Source organism: Stenella coeruleoalba (assembly GCF_951394435.1).
Source record: "Stenella coeruleoalba genome assembly, chromosome: 11".
In the NCBI taxonomy this organism is placed as follows: domain Eukaryota; kingdom Metazoa; phylum Chordata; class Mammalia; order Artiodactyla; family Delphinidae; genus Stenella; species Stenella coeruleoalba.
This window is the reverse complement of record NC_137157.1, coordinates 46,907,837-46,930,787: the sequence shown is the minus strand read 5'-3', so window position 1 is coordinate 46,930,787 and position 22,951 is coordinate 46,907,837. Positions and strand designations below refer to the sequence as shown.

Sequence of the window (22,951 nt, the reverse complement as noted above, 5' to 3'; positions counted from 1 at the left end):
CACAATGCTGCACATTAGATCCCCAGAATTTATTCATCCTAAACTGAGTTTGTACATTTTGACCAACATTTCCTCATTTCCCCCACTATCTCAACCTTTGGCAACCACCAATCTATTGTTTCCACATATAAGTGATATTATACAGTACTTATATTTCTGTGTCTCACTTATTTCACTTAGTATGACACTTTCGAGGTCCATCCATGTTGTCACAAATGGCAGAATGTCCTTCATTATCATAGCTGAATAATACATATGTATATACACACACACACACACACACTTTCTTCATCCATCCACTGATGGACACTTAGGTTGTTTCCATATCTTGGTTATTGTGAATAATGCTGTAACGAACATGGGGGTGCAGATATTTCTTTGAGATAGTGATATCATTTCCTTTGGACATATACCCAGATGTGGGATTGCTGGATCATATTCATATGGTAGTTCTATTTTTAACTTTTGTATAACTTCCAAGCTGTTTGCCATGGTGCCTATGCCAATTTACATTCCCTTTTTTCCAGATCCTTGTTATCTCTTGTCTTTTTGATAATAGCCATCCTAACAGGTGTGAGGTGATATCTCATTGTGGTTTTTATTTGCATTTCCCTGATGATTAGTAATGTTGACTGTCTTTTCTTGTACATGTTGCCCATTTGTATGTCTTCTTTGGAAAAATATTTATTCAGGTTTTCTGCCCATTTTTAAACTGGAATATTTGTTTATTGCTATTGAGTTGTATGCATTCCTTATATATTTTGAATATTAAACCCTTATCAGGTATATGGCTTGCAAGTATTTTCTCCCATTCAGTAGATTGCCTTTTAATTTTGTTGGTTATTTCGTTTGCTACACAGAAGTTTTGGTTTGATGTAGTCCCACTTTTGTTTGTTTTGTTTGTTTGTTTGCTTTTGTGGATTGTACTTTTTGGTCTTGTCCAAAATATGGTTGCCAAGACAAGATTTTTCCCCGTTTTCTTCTAGGAGTTTTACAATTTTACATTTTACATTTAAGTCTTTAACACATTTTGAGTTAATTTTTGTAAGTGGTGTAAGATAGAGGTCCAATTTCTTTTGCATGTAAATATCAGATTTTCCCAACACCATTTATTGAGGAAAATATCTTTTCCTCATTGAGTATTCTTGACTTCCTTGTCAAATATTAATTGACCGTATGTGTATGTTTATTTCTGGGCTCTCAGTTTTGTTCCATTGGTCTATGTATCTATTTTTATGCCAGTACCATACTGTTTTGATTATGATAGCTGCTTTGTATTATAGTTTGAAATCAGGAAGTGTGATGCCTCCAGCCTTGTTATTTCTCAGAATTGCTTTGAATATTTGGGATCTTTTGTTGTTCTGTACCAATTTTATGATTAGTTTTTCTAGTTCTGTGAAAAATGCCATTGGAATTTTGACAGGGATTGCATTGGATCTATAGATGGCTTTGAGTACGATGGACATGCTAACAATGTTAATTCTTCCAATCCAAAAGCACAGGATATTTTTCCATTTATTTGTGTCTTCATCATTTCTTTCACCAATGTCTAATAATTTTCAGTGTACAGATATTTCACCTCATTGGTTAAATTTATCCCTAAGTATTTTTCATTGTTTTTAATGCTATTGTAAATGGGATTATTTCTTTTTCAAATTGTTCATTATTAGTGTATGGAAACTAGCTTATTTCTGTAAGTTGATTTTTCATCCTACAACTTTACTGAATTCACTTATTAGTTCTATTTTTTGATGGAGTCTTTAGGATTTTCTGTATCCAAGATATCATCTTCAACAGAAACAGTCTTACTTTTTCATTCCCAAATTGGATGCCTTTTATTTCTTTTTATTGTCTAGTTGCTCCTAGGACTTCCAGTACTGTGCTGAATAGAAACAGGGAGAGTGGGCATGTCTTGTCTTGTTCTTGACCTTAGAGGAAAAGCTTTCAGCTTTTCATCATTAAGTGTACATGTTAGCTGTGGTCTTGTCATATATGGCTTCTATTATGTTGAGGTATATTTTATCTAGACTTAATTTTTTGAGAGTTTTCATCATGAAAGGATGTTGAATTTTCTCAAAATCTTTTTCTCCATCTATTGAAATGACCATAGAAGTTTTATCCTTCATTTTGTTAGTGGAGTGTATCACATTGATTGATTTGCATATATTGAACCATTCTTGTATCCCAGGAATAAATCCTTCTTGATCATGACATATGATTCTTTTAATGTATTGTTGAATTCAGTTTGCTAATATTTTGTTGAAGACTTCTGCATGTATGTTCATCAGGGATATTGACCTGTAATTGTCTCTTCTTGTAGTGTTCTTATCTTGCCTTGGTATCAGGGTAATGATGGCCTTTTAAAATGAGTTTGTAGTGGATGGAGTTTCCATTTTTTGGAGGAGTTTGAGAAAGATTTTTATTAATTCTTCTTTAAATGATCATCTTATTGTTTTCTAGCTGTTTTGTAGTTCATTTGTTCTTTTCTTTCTTTGCTGTCTTCGTTTGTGAATCAATGATTTTTGTAGTGCTATGCTTTGATTCTCTTCTCTTTACCTTTTGTGTATCTACTGTAGGTTTTGCTTTGTGATTACCATGAGGCTTACATAAAATATTTTATAGATTTAACAGTCTATATTAGGCCAATAATAATTTAACTTTGATCACATACAAAACTCTTCCCTTTTACTCCCCCCCCACCCCATGTTTTATACTTTTGGTGTCATAATTTACCTCTTTTTATGTGTGTACCATTAACAGATTATTGAAGCTATAGTTATTTTTAATACTTTTGTCCTTTAACCTTTATGCTAGAGTTAAGTGATTTATATACCATTATATAATGGTATTAGAGTATTCTTAAACTGACTATATACTTACCTTTACCAGTGTGTTTTATACCAGTGTGTATGCCTTTAAACTCTATGAACTAAGCCTTAAATCTATAACATTCAGCTTCTGAATCCTTTCCAAGTGGTTGCTTTACAGTGTTTGAAACCCAGAAAACTTCGGTTTGCATGATGAGAATCTCAAAGACACACAGCCCTGAGTTTGATCCCCAGCCACAAAACAGTCTTTCTATTTTGGCCTTGAGCTCATCACTTTACAACAGTGGACCAGCCTCTATGAGCCCCAAAGAGCGCCATGACATTCTAAACTTGTAAACACAGAGGGGTGGGGAAGAGGAGTGGTTATGGGATTGGGGTGTGAGTTGATGAGAGCTTTCCAGGATTTTTGTATGGCTAAGAAACAGACACACATGTTCCCAAAACAACTGACATGTGTGGGTGGGGGAAGGGGTGTCTGGATCCCTGTGGTTTTGGTTGATCTCTCCTTTCTTGCTCTTTCTGACATGTCAGTAACTTTCTTTGAATAGGAAGAATTAAGTGCTGTTGTTTTAAATTTTGTTTAAGCTAAAATGTAAATTGCATGTAATAGCTTATGGGATATTAAGACAGAAATCAACATCTCAAGAATCATCCTCTCATTTATAAATGAAGAAACTGAAGCTCAGAGAAGTTGTTACATTTTACCCAGGATCTCACATCTAGCAGGTGGCAGAACTCAGAGAAAAGCCCAGGTCTTCTTTCCTCCCTCCTTCACCTGAGCAATTTGATGCACATTTTACCAGGGAGAACTGAAGTCATTCCTTCTGATTTAGTGATGCAAACACAAATCAACATTCAGAAGCCTGTTCTGACTTTCTTTACATGAGTTTTAAATAGAGCATAATGGCCACTGAAAATAAATCTTTGGATTGGAAACTTGACAGTGTCCTTCAGCTCTGTTCTCTCTCTTGGAATACAAGGACATATTTCCATTTTATTGCAAATTGAACATAAGCAGTTTTACTACATAGCCAGAAGTTTGGCAAGACCACTTTAAATTTCAAGCCTCCAGATTTATCTTGAATGAACTTGAGGCTGGGTGGGTGGGTGTGTGTGTATGTAGCCGTTTTCAATGGAGTTTTCCAGCTGTCTTTGGATGGGCCATGGACAGTTGTCTAGTGGTCTCAAACTGTATGTGCTCTGAATTTTTCATTTTTAGGACCAGATCTTTATGGAAAATGTGGGTGCAGTGAAGCAGCTTTGCAAACTAACCAACAACCTTGAAGAAAGAATAGAAGAGTTAGAAATATGGAACAGAAGGCTGGCCAGGCTGAAGCGGCTCAGTAGTTGGAAGTCCTCTGCCAGTGAAGTGAGCTCAATCAGGTACTTCCAGGATTGCCATAGAAATCTGGAGAAAGGAGAGAATGGGGTCTTTCCATAACTAGATCACTCTGAATGGTCTGTTCTACCAAGCAGCAACCATTACTTTCTTTTAATTAAGTCCCTATTCTTCTTTCAGAATGTTTTGGAACACAGTTGTTTTATGTGATAATTTTCTTACTTTTTCTGTTGCTGCTTTTAAAATAAAACAAAATATAATGCATCTGTTTAAGAGTAGTGATTATAGGAAGTGCTACATTTTAACAAAAGGGTGGCCTTTCCTTTTAAGGAGGAAAGGTGGCCATTTCTAAATTTAGAGAACCATGTTTGGTCCTCAGGGAAAAAACTTTTATTCTATTTTTTTAATTACTTAAGGAGGCACGTGCACATTTTCTGGGATATATTTTGAGAAAAAGGGAAATGTAACTTTTAATGCATTTATTTATACTTACTAAGTTTCTTGTACACAAAAAGAACTCTCAATTGCCTTGACTCTTCCTTTTTTAAATTACCACTGAATAATAATAATAAAAAAAAAGCATACTGCTGTGTTAGTGACAGTCTGGGCCTTTGTCATATAACTCTTGGAGAGGCAGCTGAATCAAAACTAATTTTCTCTTTCTCTTTTTAAAGCAAATGTAGCAGAGCTCTTAGTGCATCTTCTCCAAAAAGGACCATTCCCAAAAAACCCAGCAAGGTAAATAGACTTAAATTTATAATGAACAGAGGTGATATTTTCTATTCAAATAGTCTTTAGAAAAATTGATCAGGAATTTTTTTCTTCAGTTATTTGTTGATGGGTTCCCTAGGCATCCTTATGCACTTAAAGCATTTAAATATTATCCTTTTAATAGATATTAACTGGTTTTTCAAAGAGGAGTTTAGAGATATGAGTATAGAACCTGTTCATTTCAGAAATATTGTTGTGCCGCTTTTTGTGTGTATAGTCCCCATCAGGTGAGATTCATCAGCAGATGACTCTGGGCTGCAAGATCTGTGTGGATGCCTTGACTTGACTCAGGCCCTTATCTTTGTCTCCAGAAGATCTCAAAGGGATGTCAGTTAATCCACAAATCCCTCTTTTCCCTTTGATATTTAGTACTATATATGCAAATGGAGACTAGGTATTCACTTGCTTGCAAAGGATGAATAGAGCATTTCATCAAACAGGATAACATTTACATTAAAGGTGAAGGTTAATCATTTATTAACTTAAAGGACACCCTCTCCATTGCAGAGAAGTGTCAGTGAGGGAGAAGCTGCAATACTCTCTTCCTAGCTGCCATTCATAGATAGCTGTGAACCTCAGCTCGCTCCCTCAGATCCACTAGTTTTCCAAAGGTGGCCTTTCCTGGAGGAAGGTATTTATGACCTTAACCTATATCCTGTTACGGGCTGACCTGATGTTTGGGCCATTGTCCCAATTTACTCTCTACTCCTCATGTTGTACGTCACTGAACTATTCTAAGAGGGTTTAGAAAGTTTAATATTCTACTAAAAACTACTAAAATGTTATGCTGTGGACAAGCTTCTTGCTATACCAATAGGCATAAATACATGGATAAATGTATATGTAGAAGTATTTTGGGGCAAGTTTACTTAATTGCATTGGGAAACAGATAATAATAATGTCTACCTTACAAAGAGTATTGATAGGATTAAATGAGTGAAAGCCCTTAGCACAATGCCCAGCACATAGCAGGTTGCTCAATAAACACAAAATACTAAAAATATTGTGTAGGGAAGGTGCTCTTTGTACTAAGGGGATAGAGGGAATTGTATCTACATCCATGGAGGCCCTGATTGGTACAATTCAGTTCCTGTGCAACCTCTGTAGTGCCCATCTTGCACACAAAGAATCTTTATTTTGCAGTTTTCTCAGAATATTAACTAGAACATATACGGTCCATGAGAACAGGCTCTGTGTCAGCCTTCCTCATTCTGTGTCCCCAGGGACAGACACAGAGCAGGTACTCAAGAAATATTTGTCAAATGTATGAATGAATGGAGAGCCCAGTCTGAAAATATTCCCTGAAGGCTCACAATCTAAATTTAAAGCATTAAGAGATTCAGTGTCTTGGGTGTATGGGTGGTGGGGGAGTTGGGGTGTGGACACAGGCTCAGGGACTTATATGGACATCCAGACATTAAAGAGCACCCATTCAATTCAGAGACTTCATGCAGTCACTGTCCTACGCCCCTGTGCATGCAAAAGTTAGTAAGATGTGGCCCCTTCTAAAGAATTTTAAGGTAGCCAGGGAAGATCAGAAGAGAAAACAAAGAACAGTTGTACCCGGATGTGATAAATATTGCAGAGGCTCAGAGCACCGTGGGAGTATCATGGGACCCGGGCCTTCAAGGGGGGGCGTAAGCTTTGGCTAGAAAGTAGCAGGTGCTGCTGGAGAGGTTTCAGATGGAATGGCACAAGCCAAGGTCTGGGAGCTGGCACCAGCTTCCTTGAAGGACTAGGTGGGAGTTTGTTAGGGAGGAGAGTCGAAGTTAAGGCTGAAAATATGTTAGGCTGTTTCTGGATCACCAGTTACGGAGTTCATTTGGCAGCCATGAAGACTTTTTGAATAATAACAATAATATCTAAGTTGTATAGTGCATCCTTTCTTTACAGACAGAAAACGGAGGCAGCATGGCATTGGGGTTAAGAGCACAGATTCCGGAACCAAGTGTTTTTTGGTTCAAATCCTGGCTCTGTGACTTACTAGCAGTGTGATCTTGAGTAAGGAACTTAGCCTTCCTGGGACTCATGTTTCTACATCTCTAAAATAGGGATGATAACAGTACTTGCCTTATAGAGTAGTTGAGGATTACTGTGAGGTTAAATAAATTAGCATACATAAAGCACTCAAGAGTGTGTGGCACATAAGTGCTATGTAAGTGTCCACCGCTATTTAGTATTTTCAAACCCACTGTTTCAGTGGTTCTCATACTTTGGCATGTATCAGTCTTCCAGGGAGCTTGATAAAATACAGGAATGGTGGTGTTTTGCTCTCCCTGTACTGTCTTTCTAGGAGGTTTTGGCTATTTCTCCGAGGTTAACTTGCCCTTCCATACACCAACCCCCTAGGTAACCTTTATTCCTCAAAGCCTCCAAGATCCTTGGAGCATTGAAACACAAGTGTATGGGTGGAGAGTGGTCCTACTGGGTTGAGTGGGGGCATTAATGAGCAAAGTGCTGGCTATGAGCAGTTGGTGGGCTTTACCTGATGGTGAGAAGCCTGGCTGGGCCAATGCTGGCCAAGATGATGCTCATTCTGGAGGAAGATTAAGGTCTCATCCAGTCCAAACGGTTCCTCTCCTTTCCTTCTCTTTCTTTACTTCCAAGAGGTAGGTGGGTGATTCCTGCTGTGTGTTGATGATTGGGGCGAGGTGAGAAAGACCTCAGGGTTCGAGTAAAAATTCAGAGTATGTGGAGAAGCGAGAGAGGGAAGGAACAAACACAGGCTTCTTCTGAGAGCCCGCCTCCCCCCACTATTCAGGGTATTATGAAAATTAGTAACATAGAGGTCAAATGGATCATACTGAATAAATGATGTATCATCTCAATGAGTATGTTTATTTTTAAATTTATTTATTTATTTATTGTTTTAATCGGGGTATAGTTGTCTTACAATGTTGTGTTAGTTTCTACTGTACAGTGAAGTGCAGTTCCCTGTGCTATACAGCAGGTTCTTATTAGTTATCTATTCTAAACATATTAGCAAACACAGGTACTTTTCATTATCTCACTTCTTACAGATTCACAGCCCCCCAACTCACACTACATGGAAACCTATTGAATCAGAATTTTTCAGAGCATTTAGATTTTTTAACAAACTCCATAGTAATTCTCATGCAGACTTGAACTTGAGAAACATTTCTCTGTTAATCAGGTCCACCCAGTAACTCTGAAAGGTAGGCAGGTATGATTTTATCTTTCCTATTTTATTGATGAGGAAAATGAGGATCAATGACACTTAGATGGCTTGTTCAGGGCTTGACTCCAGGTCTGACCCCAGGTCTTAGGCCATTTTCCTATACAAGGTCAAAGGCTTTTGAGCAAAAGCATGGAGACTTAAAATAATCTGGCAGCTTTGGGGAGTAGGTTGGAAGGGGAAGCTCTTATTCTGAGATTAATACTACTTAATTCTAATCAATTCAGCAAATTTCATTGCACTGAGTTCTTTCTTTGCACAGCACACTATTAGGATGTCCTCAAAACCGTTCCAGTGGGATGTAGGAATGGTATAAACCATCCACTTCTTGGTATTCAAAGTGGCTTCCTACTGCACTTATGGATGACTCAGTTATGATAACCCTAAAATTTGGGTACTTGTTAAAAAGCGTGTGGTTAATTCCGCCCCCCCGACCCCCAATAATTACATTGAAGAACATTTTCTTTATGCAGATAACCTGCCCAAGAAATTCAAAGACCAATTTTAAACTATTTCTTAACTACCACCATCCTCCAATTCCCTTCCAATCCTTTACCCGCAGAAGGAAGCAAACATAATACTCTGTATTGCATTAGTAGGAAACTCATATTTAAGGAGCACCATATTTAACTGGGCAGAAAGCCTCTCGTATCTCCAGCGAGATTCCTCACCAGTTGCACAGCTGTCTCTCCTATGGTTCTTGGCTCATTCCTTATGTGCAAGTTTTTAATGCCAATATGTACCAGTCCTAAAGGTTTGTCTCACTCACTTCCTAGAGAGTGTAATTTACTTATTTTCATATCCCCCTATAACGTTGCTCATAGTAGTGCTTAATGAATATTTGTTGAATGGATATAAGAATAAATAAGACATAGGCCCAGAACAGTCCTCAAAAATAGGTGGCAGCATTGGAAAAAACTGTATATGATTTAAGGAGTAATTAATAGTATTTCATGCCACAAAAATCTTTTCTACAATTTGTCATGCTGCCTGAAGTTCTTCCATTGGGATTTATTCTATTATGTCTTGAAGACTTTTTGATTTTCAAAAGTATCCTATTAAAAGAAATGGACCTCTGGGTTCTGACAGTATATTGTCTGGTAGGTCTTCTCTCATAAAACTTCAAGAAAAAGCACTAATGAATGGCACAGACAATTGTCCTGCAGGGAAGAGAGAGTGTAGCCTGGAGTGCCAAGAAAAGGGAAGAACTTGGCTTTGAAAGGACTTTGTTTTCAGAGGCAGAGAGGAGGAGGGAGATGTAGGCTGAAGGGAGCAGCGAAGATCCCCTGGGGAGTGAGTCTTCAGGCATCCTTCTCAAAGTTGGCATCACTGATTTTTCATTTCTCATTGCTGAATTTTTTATAGGTTTCTTTTTCAGGAAAAAAACAGTCGTGTCCTAATTGGGTTTTCCAGACCTTGGTTATAACTCTCATTGCTGTGATGGCATTTTGGTAAGAAAAACATCAGTGTTGTGCTATGTCAAGCTCTTTTTCTCTTTCCATCTCCCTTTTCTCACACATGAACTGGGGACTGACTTTCTATTTACTTTGAAGACAAGGAGCCCTTTAAACCAGACATTGGCCTTTGATTTAGCTTAGAGATACAGGAGCCCTTTATAAACTCATAATTTGAAGAAAAGAAGCACAGGCTTTCTGCTCTTAAATATGAGATAAAGGATGATCTTTTTTTTTAATCAACTGATATTTCTTACCAGCTCCCTGTGCCTTTCGTGTGTGTGTGTGTGTATCTTTTTTAGCCTTGCAAATAACTTTCACAAAATCTTTGCTCTCCTTCCTATCTACTTAGGCGAAAAGAGTGAGTAGGTAATCAGGTACAATCCACTCTCCCATGGATATTCATATTATTAGAATTCTTCTGGATTTTATACCAAAAGAGACTGAGATTACCCCAAGATATGCAATATGATGAAATGGTAGCCAAATGTACTAAGCAGTTAAAGCAAATACATTTGCTATGCAAGCATCACGTGCCTTTTGACTGCCATCCCTCCTTCGCAGGGAGGAGGGGTCATCCTTTACTGGGATGAGGGGTCTTTATCAGGTCTCTGGTCTTCAGGCTCGTGCTGCTGCTATGATGGCTCCTCAGCCTTTGAGCCCTGGTCATCTTTCCTGTGTCCTCCTCGCCTTCTTGTTTTCGGTCTGTTTACATGGTGGAAGGGGTATTTATCTATCCCTGCAAAAATGCTTTGTTAGTGTGGAAAAGGACTAGCTTCTGGGCCTTGTCTCAGAGGAGACAATTATCCTCAGAGGCTAAGTAAGGGATGGTCCCAAGGATGCTTCCAGTTTCTTGATCCAAAGCAGCTTCTCAGTTACAGGAGACATTGTGGGTCTCTCTGTACCCTTCTCTCCCCTCAGCATTTTAACTTTTCACTTGCTACTGCCCACTGCAGGAAGCATCCCCAAGTATTTGACACCACTACATAGAATTCCCAGTAGAAGCTGGTGTACTTTTCTCACTCTCCTAAGTGAACTTGTCTTCTTCTGGGATTCCCAACTCAGGAGAGTGTGAGCATCTACTTTTCACAGACATGCTTAACATTCTCTAGAGACACAGATTCCCATGAAAATCCAATGCAAAGCTTATAGGAAGTCTAATTTTGATATGAAGAGACTCTTTTTAAATGTGCTTATCAGATCGTACGAATTCCAATGTTGTTGACCTCTAAGACCAGAAATGGGAGGTATTGGGCTTATTGTCTTGTTTCCAGCCTGTGGTGTACCTGAGAAGGATCAAAACCCTAAAGAAAGAAGCAGATGTCTATTTCATTCTATGATCCTAGAAGTTGCCCAGGCCATGCAATGATGCAGATGGTAAACAAATCAGAAAAAGTATTTAAGGATTAGTAATAGGGAGATAGAAAATGGGGAATGTGGGAGAACAAAGTCAGGGAGACTGGACCACAGCAAGTAGTTGCCAGGGCGACGCCACAAATTCTGTCTAACGGCATCTTTGGAGCTCAGCACCACTTTTCCCAGGCAGGGCTGTGCCCACTGGGCAGTAACCAGCTGCTGCTGAGAACACTATGGGGCTCCTTTCTTCATGAGCAGAATTCAAATGTGTGGCACATTTCTTTGTGTATATTTAATGATGGTAAATCCACGACCTTCGGTGGGGAAAGATATCAATACTAATGAGGAGTTGAGTCTAGAGAACCAGATGTGACATCAAGCCGGCAAGAGGTCACGTAAGGTCCCCTGTGTCAGGTCCAGCGCACGGCGGGATTGTAGAGAGAGTTCTAGAGACACCCTCGAAAGAGGAGAATGCTGTGTTTGGATGTGTGAGCAATATTGGGAAGAGCTTCCCAAAGCTCAGGACCTTTAAGGTAAGCTTCCTTTTGGCTATATAAGTGCTGATAATTGGGGGGAAAGATACACTCATTATTTTGAACTCATGTAGTGTGGAAATAGATGCTTTATTGTACTTTTTTCCTTCCTTTGTCCAATTTGGTGTATTGTGCTCTGAAAAGACAGGCAGCAGGAAGATGTCAGAAGCGGCCAAAGGGTTTGGCACCTACTGCTGACTAAACCTGTGTGGCCTTTCATTTCCCAACACCACAGTGTGGATGCCCTCCACCAGGGGGATATGAACTTTGCTCTGAGTTTTCCTGCAAGGAGCAGAGGGCTGCCTCCAGTGATTTACATGCTTCCTCTTGTAATCTTCCACTAGTGACAGACGTTTCTGAGACAGCTTGCCAGGGCCAGGGGGCTGCTTTGTGGAAAAATCCGTCAGCCCGGAGTAGCCAGGGAGCCTCTGAGCTCCGGGAAGATTGGGGGCTTTTTCTCACCAGGGCTGAGAGGCAGAACTGTGCTGGCTTCCATGGCGCTTCTGTCAGCCCTGGCCGCCTGCCCCCTCCTCTCCCATCTGTGTGGCCTGGGAGAGGACATCTCTGGCCAGCTGGTTGTGTGAGATATATCTGGAATCAAATCTGCCACATAACTCTTTCTTTCTTTTTTTTTTTAACAGTGGCTTGACAATAGTCTCCCTTTACGTACTTAGCTTAAAAGATCAAGACCGATGTACCCCAAGTCTCCCTTTGAGGTGAGAGTTCCAGTCTTGTTTTCCTTTGGGGAGAAGGATTCTTGAAGGCCTCTTTCATTAATTATTTTGTTCTCCTCCTCCAGCAACCTCACCAGCTCCCAGGATCCGGCTCTGCCACCCACAGCTTCCCCCTTGGGTAAGATCGTCACATTCCTCACCCTCAAACCTAGCCTGGGTTTCATGTGAATTGTCAAGAGAAGAACCAGCCTTTCAGGTTAACCTTGTCACTCTCCTCCCCTCTGTCCAATGCCTTGCAGCACCTAATACATCTCTGGCAACCACACAACCCCCCTTCCAAGTACCAGAGATCACTTTCTGTGAGATCCTGCCATGTCAGGAGACTTACTGCTGTCCCAACTGGGGAACAACAAGAGTCCTCTCAAGCCCTGTGCAAAGACAGCCCAAGGAGAAGGAGCCCCATCAGAGGCCATGGGCAGGTAAAGAATGTTCAAAGAGTAACAACTAGTGCTTTGAACCTGAGGTTTTTCCCTCCTCACTATTTACTTGGATAGTCTGTTAATGGTTCCACTCTTCTATTTGGCGTGGCAAGATCTTTGAAAACACAAATACACAAACTTGTAATCACTTGTAATATTGAGTTCCCCACCCAGGGATGAAATTTTGGTTGATTCAAGTGAAAGGGTCTCATTTGTTCACTGCCAACCAAGATAGTAATAGTAGCACAAGAGAAGTAATTATGTGAAGATGGGTAGATCTTTTGGCTCACTTAGAACTTATAAGATGATGTGGCATCTGGGCTCTCTGCCCAAACCAAGCAGGGCAAAATGTGATTCTGATGAGTTCAGGGTAAGCTTTAAGTCCCTGAAAAAGGCTTCCACTTTCAGATTATCTTCTTCCTCCTCCTTGGGGGACACACACACACACACACACGCTCTCTCGCTCTCTCTCTCTCTCTCACACACACACACACACACACACACACACACACACACACACACTGATGCTCTTTAAGTAACAGAATTTTCATGTTAAAAAAATTGGGACTTCCCTGGCGGTCCAGTGGTTAGGACTCTGTGCTTCCACTGAAGGGGGCACGGGTTTGATCCCTGGTCTAGGAACTAAGATCCCACATGCCGCGTGGCCAAAAAAATAAATAAATAAATATAATAAATTATGGAAACTTGATCAAGGACTAAAAGTGTAATTATGTCTGTAAGATCAAATACTGTACATCCCAGTGTATACTAAGTTATTGTTTCTAGAAATCTCCTCTGTATACACACATTTTAACAAGTGTCTAAAATAATGATGATGATGATGCTAATAATAACAGTACATACATATCAGTGTGACTTATCAGTTAAGATGCTGTGGTAACAACAACTCCCAAATCACTGTGGCTTAATGTGACAAACATTTATTTGACTCTCTCTATATGTCAAATGTCGATCAAAAGAGGGATCTTGTTCATCACGCCATTCAAGACTCAGCTGATAGAGACTCCTTCTCAGTACGTATTTCCACAGCCTCTATAGAGGTGGTAAGAGAATGGGGCAAATTGTGCACTGGCTCTTACAGCTTCCATGTGGGTGTAACACAAGTCACTTCTGCTTACATGTTACTGGCCAAAGCAAGTGACATTGGTCATGTCTAATTTAAAAACAGTTGGTGAAGTGCAGACCTAACACATGCCTGGAAGAAGATGAGCCAGAATATTTTTGAGTAGACCTAATGACTAATGACATGTAGACTATGGTCAGTGGTTGAAGTTTGGGGGCAGAAATGTAATTTCCTTTGATATTATTTCATATTCGAGGCTTGAATAAATAACTTCTACAAATCATCACCATCATCAGTAACACCACATAATGACGTATTACTACTGTATGCAAGGCACTGTCATAAGTAGGCTACACGAGTAAGTCCTTTAGTCCTCACAAGCTTGAAAGATAGATAGGCACTGTTATTATCCCCTTTTTTTTCCAGTGAGGAAGCTAAGGCACAGAGAGTTTTCCCCTGCACCTACAGGAGGCAATGCTTGTAGTGTTTTTCTCATGAAAGCAATTTTTCATTGAACTTGGGAACAGATGCATCACTATAGAGTGAGGATAAAAGTTCAACGTGAAGGAAGAAATTTTCAGTTTCGGAGATCATATCCTCAATAGTTTTAAATATGGAAAAATCCATTACTGTCTCAGAAATGCCCCAGAACCTCCCTTCCCTTTTTAAAGCACGTGGAACCTTGTGGCTGGTAACCCTTTTCCTCACCTTGGGAGTCCACCTTGAGGATACTGGGTGTCATTTTCTGAGAGCAGTGCTCAAATGAGACCATCTGACCCATGTGAGGTGGATAACAATGAATCCTGAACAGGAAGAGGTTGGGAAACTGGCCCAACCTTCATTTTCAGAAAGTTTTTTGACCCTTGAGCAAATTCACTCCTATAGCAACCAGCTCTTCACATCAAGGGGATATTGGGAAGAGTAGCCCTTATCAAACCACATGAAGGTTTATTGCCATCTTCTCTGGGACAATGAGTGTCTGCTCATCTTATGTTTCCATAACGATGAGAGACACTGAAGAGACTCCTAAGAAAGAAGATTTGCTCCAAGGTGTCTGGCTGTGTCCTCCTAGACACAACTATCATCAGCTTCTCTGGCTAAAAACGAGTTTAAATTCTGCTTTATCAGGCTCTCTGACACACTGGGAAAGTTGTTTCCCTCTTCCCTCTTTCAACTTGAGAAAAAAAACAGAAAGGATTTAAATGTTCTATTTACTATAACCTTCAGGAAACTTGAAAACTCTGGGGGATTTAGAGTCATAGAAGGTCACAGAGCAGCTACACCAGTGGCTCCCTGACTTTTTGACCCCGAGATTATGCAAATTATTTTTGTTAATTCAACAGCAACATTTGAAAAATGGTACAAATCTATGGGAGAGATTGTTACTTTTCAAGTCCACAGCCAACACCACAGACCCCTTTATGTAACCATCTGGGATTCCAGAGTCCCCAGGTCAGAAGGATCTCTGATTTATACCAATTTACCCATTTTATGACTGATGAAATAGAGGCTGAGGACTTTGCTTAAGATTCTGCAGTGAATTATGAGCAAAGTAGAAATCGAAATCTGGGTCCCCTGTCCCCAGCATTCTGCCTCCACTTATTTGGGCTTGGTGTGTGCATGTACCTGGGATCAACTCTAGAAGATGCAGAAAGTATCTACTCTATGCCTCTAGAAAGCCCTTTCAGCACCCTCTGCCCCCTCCCCTTTGCCTACAGCCATTAAAAAAAAATGTTATGGAAATATAGTTGATTTACAATGTTGTTAGTTTCAGGTGTACAGCAAAGTGAGATAAAAATATATATAAGATTCTTTTCCATTATTTGTTATTATAAGATATTGAGTATCTTGTAATAGTATAGTACCTATGCTATAATAGGTACTATACAAGTACTATACTTGTAATAGTATAGTACCTATGCTATACAGTAGGTCCTTGTTGGTTATCTATTTTATATATAGTAATGTGTATATTTTAATCCCAACCTCCTAATTTATCCCTCCTCCCCTTTCCCCTTTGGTGCTATAAGTTTGCTTTCTATGTCTGTATCATCTTTTTAGATTCCACATATAAGTGATATCATATGATATTTGTCTTTGACTTACTTCACTTAGTGTGATAATCTCTAGGTCCATCCATGTTGCTGCAAATGGCATTATTTCACTCTTTTTATGGCTGAGTAATATTCCGTTGTGTGCCTATAGCCACTGAGATGTTGTCCCCAGTGTGGGATATTTCTGGGGGCCCGAAGAAAAGCATTTCTCCTCTGCTGCTGCTCCATCTTTTGCCTCTGTCCAGGGCAACATATGACATCAGGGTTCCTAAATCCAAAAGAAGAGAAAACCAGGCAAATATTCTTTTCAACAAGATGTTTCTGAGGCATTTAAGACCAATTACAAATTTAAAAATAAAAATTTTTTAATTAAAAAAAACCTTAGAGTAACTCTCAGTGAGATGTGGAGTAATACTTAATAGTTTACCAAGCCCCAGAACACATTTATGAGCCTCCTTCCTGAGGAGTAAGACGACTAGTAAAATAAGTACAGGGAAATCAGCATTTTCATGACATGCTGAGCTCAAGCCATTATTCTTCCTTTGGGCCTAAGTTGGTTGCTTAAAATGTCTTTCAGAAAGGTTATCCCCTCTTCTCACACTTTAATAAAAGGTTTGCGTAAGACTAATAGGAAGTGGAAAGTGGGTATTTCAAAATATTCAGCTTCTACTCTGAGGAACTGAGTGTGATGCATCAGATTTTAATCTATGTAACTAATAAAGGTTTAAATAGGCAGCAGAGTTAGATATTAAAAACTTAAGAGCCTGTGGGAAAAAGCATCAGTGGAGTTCTACAGATTTTAAGAGATTTGGTAAAGACTTTTAAAATCTCACAAAGCAAAAGGCATCTGTAATTCATGCTTATTTTGATTTGGAGACCAGACCTCTGAGAAGAGTCAATGATTGAAAGAAAATGTTTCCCCGTGTTAAAGGACTCAGTCATCGATTGGTTGGGCTCATTGACTTTTTCTTGGCCTGAGCCTGTTTCAGTCATGAAAGAAAAAGGTATCCAAGATGTACTGGGAATCAGCCATCAGTGCAGTTTTACAAGTAGCGCAATACACACATTCTACCACGACAGGATATACTTTGGTTGGACACCATCTTAAGTGTCTCCTCTCCAGAAGTTTCTGATTTAGTTTATGGGGAGATCTCATCTGCTGATTGTGAAATATATCTCCAACTTTACAATGGAAACCATTGGGAATGTATATTAACTTTATAGGGAATATTGCTGGAAGGCACTTGTAAAATGAGAGCCACCCCTGTATGACTACAGGAGAATTTATGGTTTTCCAATAACCAGCCTTTCGGAATTGAATAGTCTTGCCTCAGAGAAGTGACAAAGTCGAGGTGTTTTACAGGAGACTCAAAATTTATTTCCAATCCTGCTTTTGAAAAGCCATTTTCATAATTCTAAGCTGTAAGATTATCTCTCCTCAACTTCACCTTTTTATTACTGTTAAAAAACACTTTATCCCGTTAGATGCTAAATCTTAATCACAGGGTTCTACGTCTCCAGGAACCCAGAAATACACTTCTGTGGAAGTAAGACAACTCTGTAGTTCTATTGCCAGACTTTACAATGACGTTTTTCCTGAAAATTCGGCAGGAAAATAGAACAAAAGGTAGGGAAAGAAAACAGACAGGATAGAGAAGTCGGGTTTCCCCTTCTCTTTATGCCTCATTTGCCTTGTAAATAAGCCTCTATGGAAGCAGTCATAAGCGAAACTCATAGCAGGAGACATGTGCTCGAAAATTACTATTTGAATAGCTGGAATCCAAGAAATCTGGAGGCCTTTTAGACAGTACATACATTTTTAGGTAAAGGGAAATATTCAGTTTTCTAGAAAATCACCATATATCAAGGTCCATTTCTTCTTAAAAGGAAGCATCACGCTGGGGAGGAATTTCAGGAAGCTTGCCTCACCTTCAAGTTGTCTCACTCCCATTTGCTAACAGGATGAAGAAGCCCAGCTCCCCCGAGTCCACTCCTAGCACCCCTCTGCACCCATCCCCTAGGGGTGTCTCCTTTGAGTGTGGAAGAGGAAACATTTTTCTAGAAGCTACATGATTGGCTTTCCCTCCTCCCTTCCTCTTTCCCTGACTCTCCTCCTTCCATCCTTCCACAGATATGTAGTGAGCCCCACAGTTGAGCCTGGCATTGCCTTATGTGGGGATACAATAGTGAACAAGATGCAGTCTTCCAAAAGCTCACAGTTAGGTTTCCAGACAAGAAAACCAGCCCTTCCACTTAGTGTGAGAAGTACTAACCTGGACAGATACTTAGGAGCGACTAACCCCCAGAAGTCTGCACCGTTGCTTTGCTTTCTACCCTGAAATTCCATACAGAAACTTGTTTTAGCTCTTGTCTCTTTTTCTTTCCCATGAAAGCAGCACATATTGTTTTAACTTACGTCTCTTGTTAAATAAGGTTAACGTCTTTGTGTTTTGCCCCAAATTATATTGAAAAACATAGATATTGTTTAATGAAAATGAAGGACTGCAATAAAGAGTACATATACTTGAGAAAACATCTGCAAATTTAAAAACTGACTGCAAAAACTTTAAAATTCTTTTGTTAGGTTTGCTGAACAACTCACTAAATGGTTGCTTTTACCATCCACTTTAAAAAGATACATTTTTTTCCCCATAGCCTTAACAACAGTCATCTGAGTGGTTACCTTTTCAATATTGCTTTTAAAATGCCTTTTCAGCTCTGACGGGTCATAACCACTCCCCTGGCTTCCTTCCCCACAAGCGAGCTCTGGCCCCATACCAGTGATTTGAGTCCTCTCCTCAGCTGGCTGCAGCTCAGTTTTTAACTTAAGCTCGCTCTTTTCCTGAGTGGATCACATTATGCTTGGAGTTATAGATGATTCAAAGAATGTTAGTAGAGGTTCCCTAGTCTGGAGTTTTTGAGAAAGGGCAAAGATACAAGAAAAGTAACAATCCAGAGATAATGTGCCCTTTGGTACAGTGATAGAGAAGATATCACTGATTGATCACCACTTAGAGGATTCGGTAATAATACATGCCATGGCAGTGGAAGTGGGGGAGCTGTGAGCTGCAGTGATCTAATCCGGGATGGTGTCTTAGTCGGCTGGGGTTGCCATAACGAAATGCCACAGACTAGGTGACTTAAGCAACAGAAATTTATTTTCTCACAGTTCTGGAGGCTAGAAGTCCAAATTAAGGTGCTACCAGGTCTGGTTTCTTGAGGCCTCACTCCTTGGCTCAAAGATGGCCGCTTTCTCTCTGTGTCCTTACAAGGTCTCTCCTCCATGCAAGCAGGCCTCTTCATGTCCTAATCTCCTCTTCTTATAAGAATGCCATTCGGATTGGATTAGGGCCCACACTAACAGCCTCATTTTAATTTAATTATCACTTTAAAGGCCCATCTCCAAACACAGTCACATTCTGAGTGAGTTACCAGGGGTTAGGGCTTCATGCATAAGAACTTGGAGGACATAATTCAGTCCGAAACAGGTGGCTTTTTGGAGAAGGGTGACAGTAAACTAGCTCTGTATGAAATGGCATAGGGATGTGATGGGTTGAAAGGTGGGGGAAACATTCAACTGACAGAGACAAACTAGGGCACACACTGGGTTTCTTCCCATCCTGAACAAGCTTCAAGACTGACAGACTTTCTTCCTCTTCAGGAGACAGGAGCACATCATTCTTGGCAGGACAGGCGCTAACCAACCTTGACTGGGGGAGCGACTGTAAGTTTATATTTAAGTGACTCTCTTTGTTTTTGTGGAGCCAGGCAGAATACTAACAAGCTGTGAAAGCATTACTGGAGTAAGGCACAGGGACGGAGGCTGCACTCTGCCACAAACACCCGTGGGAGTACATTTTGATAATCGAGGCCTCCCTAACCATTAAGGAGGCATTAGAAATGGTTGCATACCGCTAGGCCTTTTGGTTGATCTTCATGGATTTTAATAATTTATTTGAACTTCCTGCTCTCTTCTTCTATTTTTCTGCTAAATTTTTAGTTGGTTTTCTGTTTTCTGATTTTTGTTGAATCTTTCTTTATTGGCCAGATTGCATATCACATTGCGCTCTCCATTTTCAATAAATCTCAATTTAGTAGGACTTCCACGATCCAGGCATTGTTTTGGATATTATGAGGCTGTCTATTGGAGCTTGTTTTTTTTTTGGTTTTTTTTTTTTTAGTTTTCTTAAAACTTACTGTAACAACAACAAAAGCCTTCTCCCCTTTCTTCTCCTTTTTTTCCCCCATTTGAATGCAAATGGAATCCATTTATCTAGGAAACTCTTATTTCACAATCTGCAATTTGGAGCCTGTGCTGGAGCACAATGCTCTTTTTCTCTGCAGAAAAGTTTACTTTATTTCTTCTCAATTCAGGGATTGATACAACCATCAGTTCTATTCAGATTATGGAAATCCAGCAAATAATAGATCGTCGGTATTGCAGTAGAAGCCTCCAGTGCGGGTGGGTAAGCCTCCCCATTATCCCCTGATTGTTTCTGGAATTTACTCAGGGCTCTGGGTTTTTGAGACTGGAATGAAAGCTAATGCTACCCGGTAAAACCGATGTGTGCTTACATTGCTCCTTAAGTGAAAACACATTTGTTGCATGGTGGAAGAGGGAATCATAAAATGGTTGGTATTAGCAAATGTCAATAAACCACGGCTCCAAAGATTGCAGTCTCCTGGTTTAATGGGTAAGTCCAAAGCTAAAAGCTTAGGGGGCAGCTCTGTGGCTGACTCTCTGAGGCCACATACCATAGGCACAGAGCTGTTAGTTAATTTTATAGAAAAGAAAGACATTATTACTGATGGCTCCAAGTTATGAGTGAGCTGACATTTGTATATTTTAATAACAAGGGATATCATTATTTTAATTGCTGAAAAATATAGCTTATCCTAACCTTTTCAGTTAAGAGAAAAAAATCTGGGTACTGCAAAAGTTATCAGCAATGTTCATCTCTAGTGTATCGCCTGCATCAAGGTAACAATGCATCTAGACGCATAGAGGTCAAGCATAGAAGCTTCAGCAAACACAATATGCAAGTTGTAGGCATTAAGAATAAGGAGTTATTTTTCTTTATTTGATCAGTATTTACTGGTTTAGTTAAACCTGCTAATATTTAAGCCTGCTAGGTTAAAGGCAAGGCTGTATATTTTGAATTGGTGTCACAAATCCTACGGATTCTCAGCCTTATTTCTTTTTCAGCCTAATGTACCTTAGGCTTCAGGCTGATGGTCCTGACTTTTGAAAATAACCTGTATGGTGTTTTATGATTTGTTTATGACCTTTACATTCATTATGTCATTGAATTCTCACAAAATCACATGAGGTTGGTATTACCCCCATTTTGCTGTTACAAAACTTGAGGCTCAGTGAGCTTGAAAAAGTCAAGAGACAGAAATAATTGGTTTGGTAGAATGACGTAATGAAGAGTGAGATGATTTGGGTTCAAATTCCAGCACTTTGACAAGATGTTTATTCTCCTTGCGTACCTGTTTCTCATCTGTAAGATGAGGATACTTACTAGCTAAGGAGTTGGGTGCCTGGAAAGCACACAGATGTTGGGAGGCACATAGTAGGAAAAGAATTCTATTTACCCAAGCTTCCTCCAGTAGGACAAAGCCCTCCCGATCCCAGTTCAGATCTATTGCTTTTATTTTTGCTTTCTTATTTTTAACAGCCCAGTTTAATATTCATTAACGGAAATTTTAAATGATTGGCTCTTTCCCCCATTTATCTGGTTTTAAGTTATTTCTCCATATAATTCAAGGGATGGCCAGTCATAAGAACTTGTATTAGATACAATAAGCCTTTTTGCTAGGGTTTTCATTACAGTAGGGATCAGTGGAACTCCCCCCTTTCCCTAAGCATCCCTCGTCAAGGGCGGGAGGAATGTCTGTATAAGCATTTCTGTCTTGCAGTTTTCTCCATTACTAAATGGTAATTAGGACTATAATAATTTTAGTTGATTCCAGTTCTGAAAGTACATGATATTTCCTGCTAATGTTGCCTAAAAGGGAGTGGTTTACTGTAAAAAAGCTGGTATTTATTATTTCCAATTTTCTTTCCAGAGGGATTGTTAGTTTGAGGACTTTGCCTCATTTGTCTTCTGAAATCTGTATCTCCTTAAGGGGAACTGAAGTCATTTCCTATTTGTTTAGTTTTGTGCATATGGTCTGGGATTTGACTTTCTGTCATTTCTTCTGTGTATTTTAACAAACCATAAATCTTTGTGGTATATTTCATATATAGTAAGATCCGAAAGAGATCACTTTGAAATTTAAACTTGATTTTCTGTATCTGTTACGTATTATAGAATATTTCACAGTTTACATAGTATACAAAAAGTAGAAAAAACCCTTTTGAACCCTTTCCTGAGTATTTTGATTTGTGTTTTTTTTTCCATAATTAGGTCTGGAAATTACAATTACCATATTCCTGTTAATAAGTACACACCTACCAATGTCAAATTCTCTCTGGAAATCAAGTAAGTGCATAGCTGTAAAAGACAATTCTGTTTTTATCATTATTTGAATAACAATACTGAATTTCCTTCACAATTTGATCAATAAGTTAGGAGGTGGAAAGTTATCAGTTAAAGAATAATGGTTGGGTTGAGAGTTAGGCCAGCTTGAGGGAGGGGTTTTCAAAATGAAGGTTGGGGCCTTCCAGGCTCCCTCCAGTGGAATGGAAAGGCTCTGTGCTGTATACTCATACCTACAAAGTGACAATGACCCTGGGTTTGATGCTCTCAGACTGCCCCTGGCTGTGTCCCTTTGAATTGGGGTGGGAACTAGAGTAATAGTGTGGCCCTGGCCCCCTGGATGTGGGGGGCTGCACATTTTTGTGAGCTTCTGGGAGCAATGCTAATGCAGACACCACCCCCTTCCCCCAAGGGAGTTGAAAAAAAGAAGTCAGAGTTTGGAGGTGGGCAGACCAGTGTTCAGATTTTGTCTCTGTCACTTACTAATTCAGTAATCTTGGGGAAACCAGTCATCCTCTCTGAGCTACTGTTTATTCATTTGTAAGACGTGTTTGACATTATACCATAACAAGGAGAGCTGCTGTGAGAATCACAGATAATAGTGAAATTAATAACTACCATTTGCTGAGCACAGACTATATGCCAGACACTCTACACTTTACTACTGGGTCATATAATCCTCTCAACAATCCGCTGAG

General features: G+C 39.6%; 2 protein-coding genes across 23 annotated transcripts in view; one reads left to right on the top strand and one right to left on the bottom strand.

Annotated features, from left to right (window-relative positions):
• Nucleotides 1–22,951, bottom strand: part of LOC307194899 (uncharacterized protein) — a gene marked incomplete at its 5' end in the record, with an annotated part of 247,522 nt that overhangs the window by 19,236 nt on the left and 205,335 nt on the right. For 18 of the 20 annotated variants that reach the window (XR_013830654.1, XM_079938311.1, XM_079938325.1 and 15 more), the window contains one exon: nucleotides 15,821–16,036. The exons of 1 other annotated variant lie outside the window; for it this stretch is intronic. Of the gene's footprint in view, nucleotides 1–7,550; nucleotides 7,566–15,820; nucleotides 16,037–22,951 lie in introns of those variants that run through there. One more of the 20 variants, XM_079938322.1, reaches the window with a different exon arrangement.
• Nucleotides 1–22,951, top strand: part of MYRFL (myelin regulatory factor like) — a 123,440-nt gene that overhangs the window by 89,322 nt on the left and 11,167 nt on the right. For 2 of the 3 annotated variants that reach the window (XM_079938286.1, XM_079938285.1), the window contains exons 14-22: nucleotides 4,048–4,211; nucleotides 4,842–4,905; nucleotides 9,500–9,585; nucleotides 12,119–12,193; nucleotides 12,277–12,329; nucleotides 12,451–12,630; nucleotides 19,430–19,492; nucleotides 20,143–20,230; nucleotides 22,182–22,256. In XM_079938286.1, the coding sequence (XP_079794412.1) occupies nucleotides 4,048–4,211; nucleotides 4,842–4,905; nucleotides 9,500–9,585; nucleotides 12,119–12,193; nucleotides 12,277–12,329; nucleotides 12,451–12,630; nucleotides 19,430–19,492; nucleotides 20,143–20,230; nucleotides 22,182–22,256 (848 nt within the window). Of the gene's footprint in view, nucleotides 1–4,047; nucleotides 4,212–4,841; nucleotides 4,906–9,499; nucleotides 9,586–12,118; nucleotides 12,194–12,276; nucleotides 12,330–12,450; nucleotides 13,665–19,429; nucleotides 19,493–20,142; nucleotides 20,231–22,181; nucleotides 22,257–22,951 lie in introns of those variants that run through there. The other variant, XR_013830652.1, reaches the window with a different exon arrangement.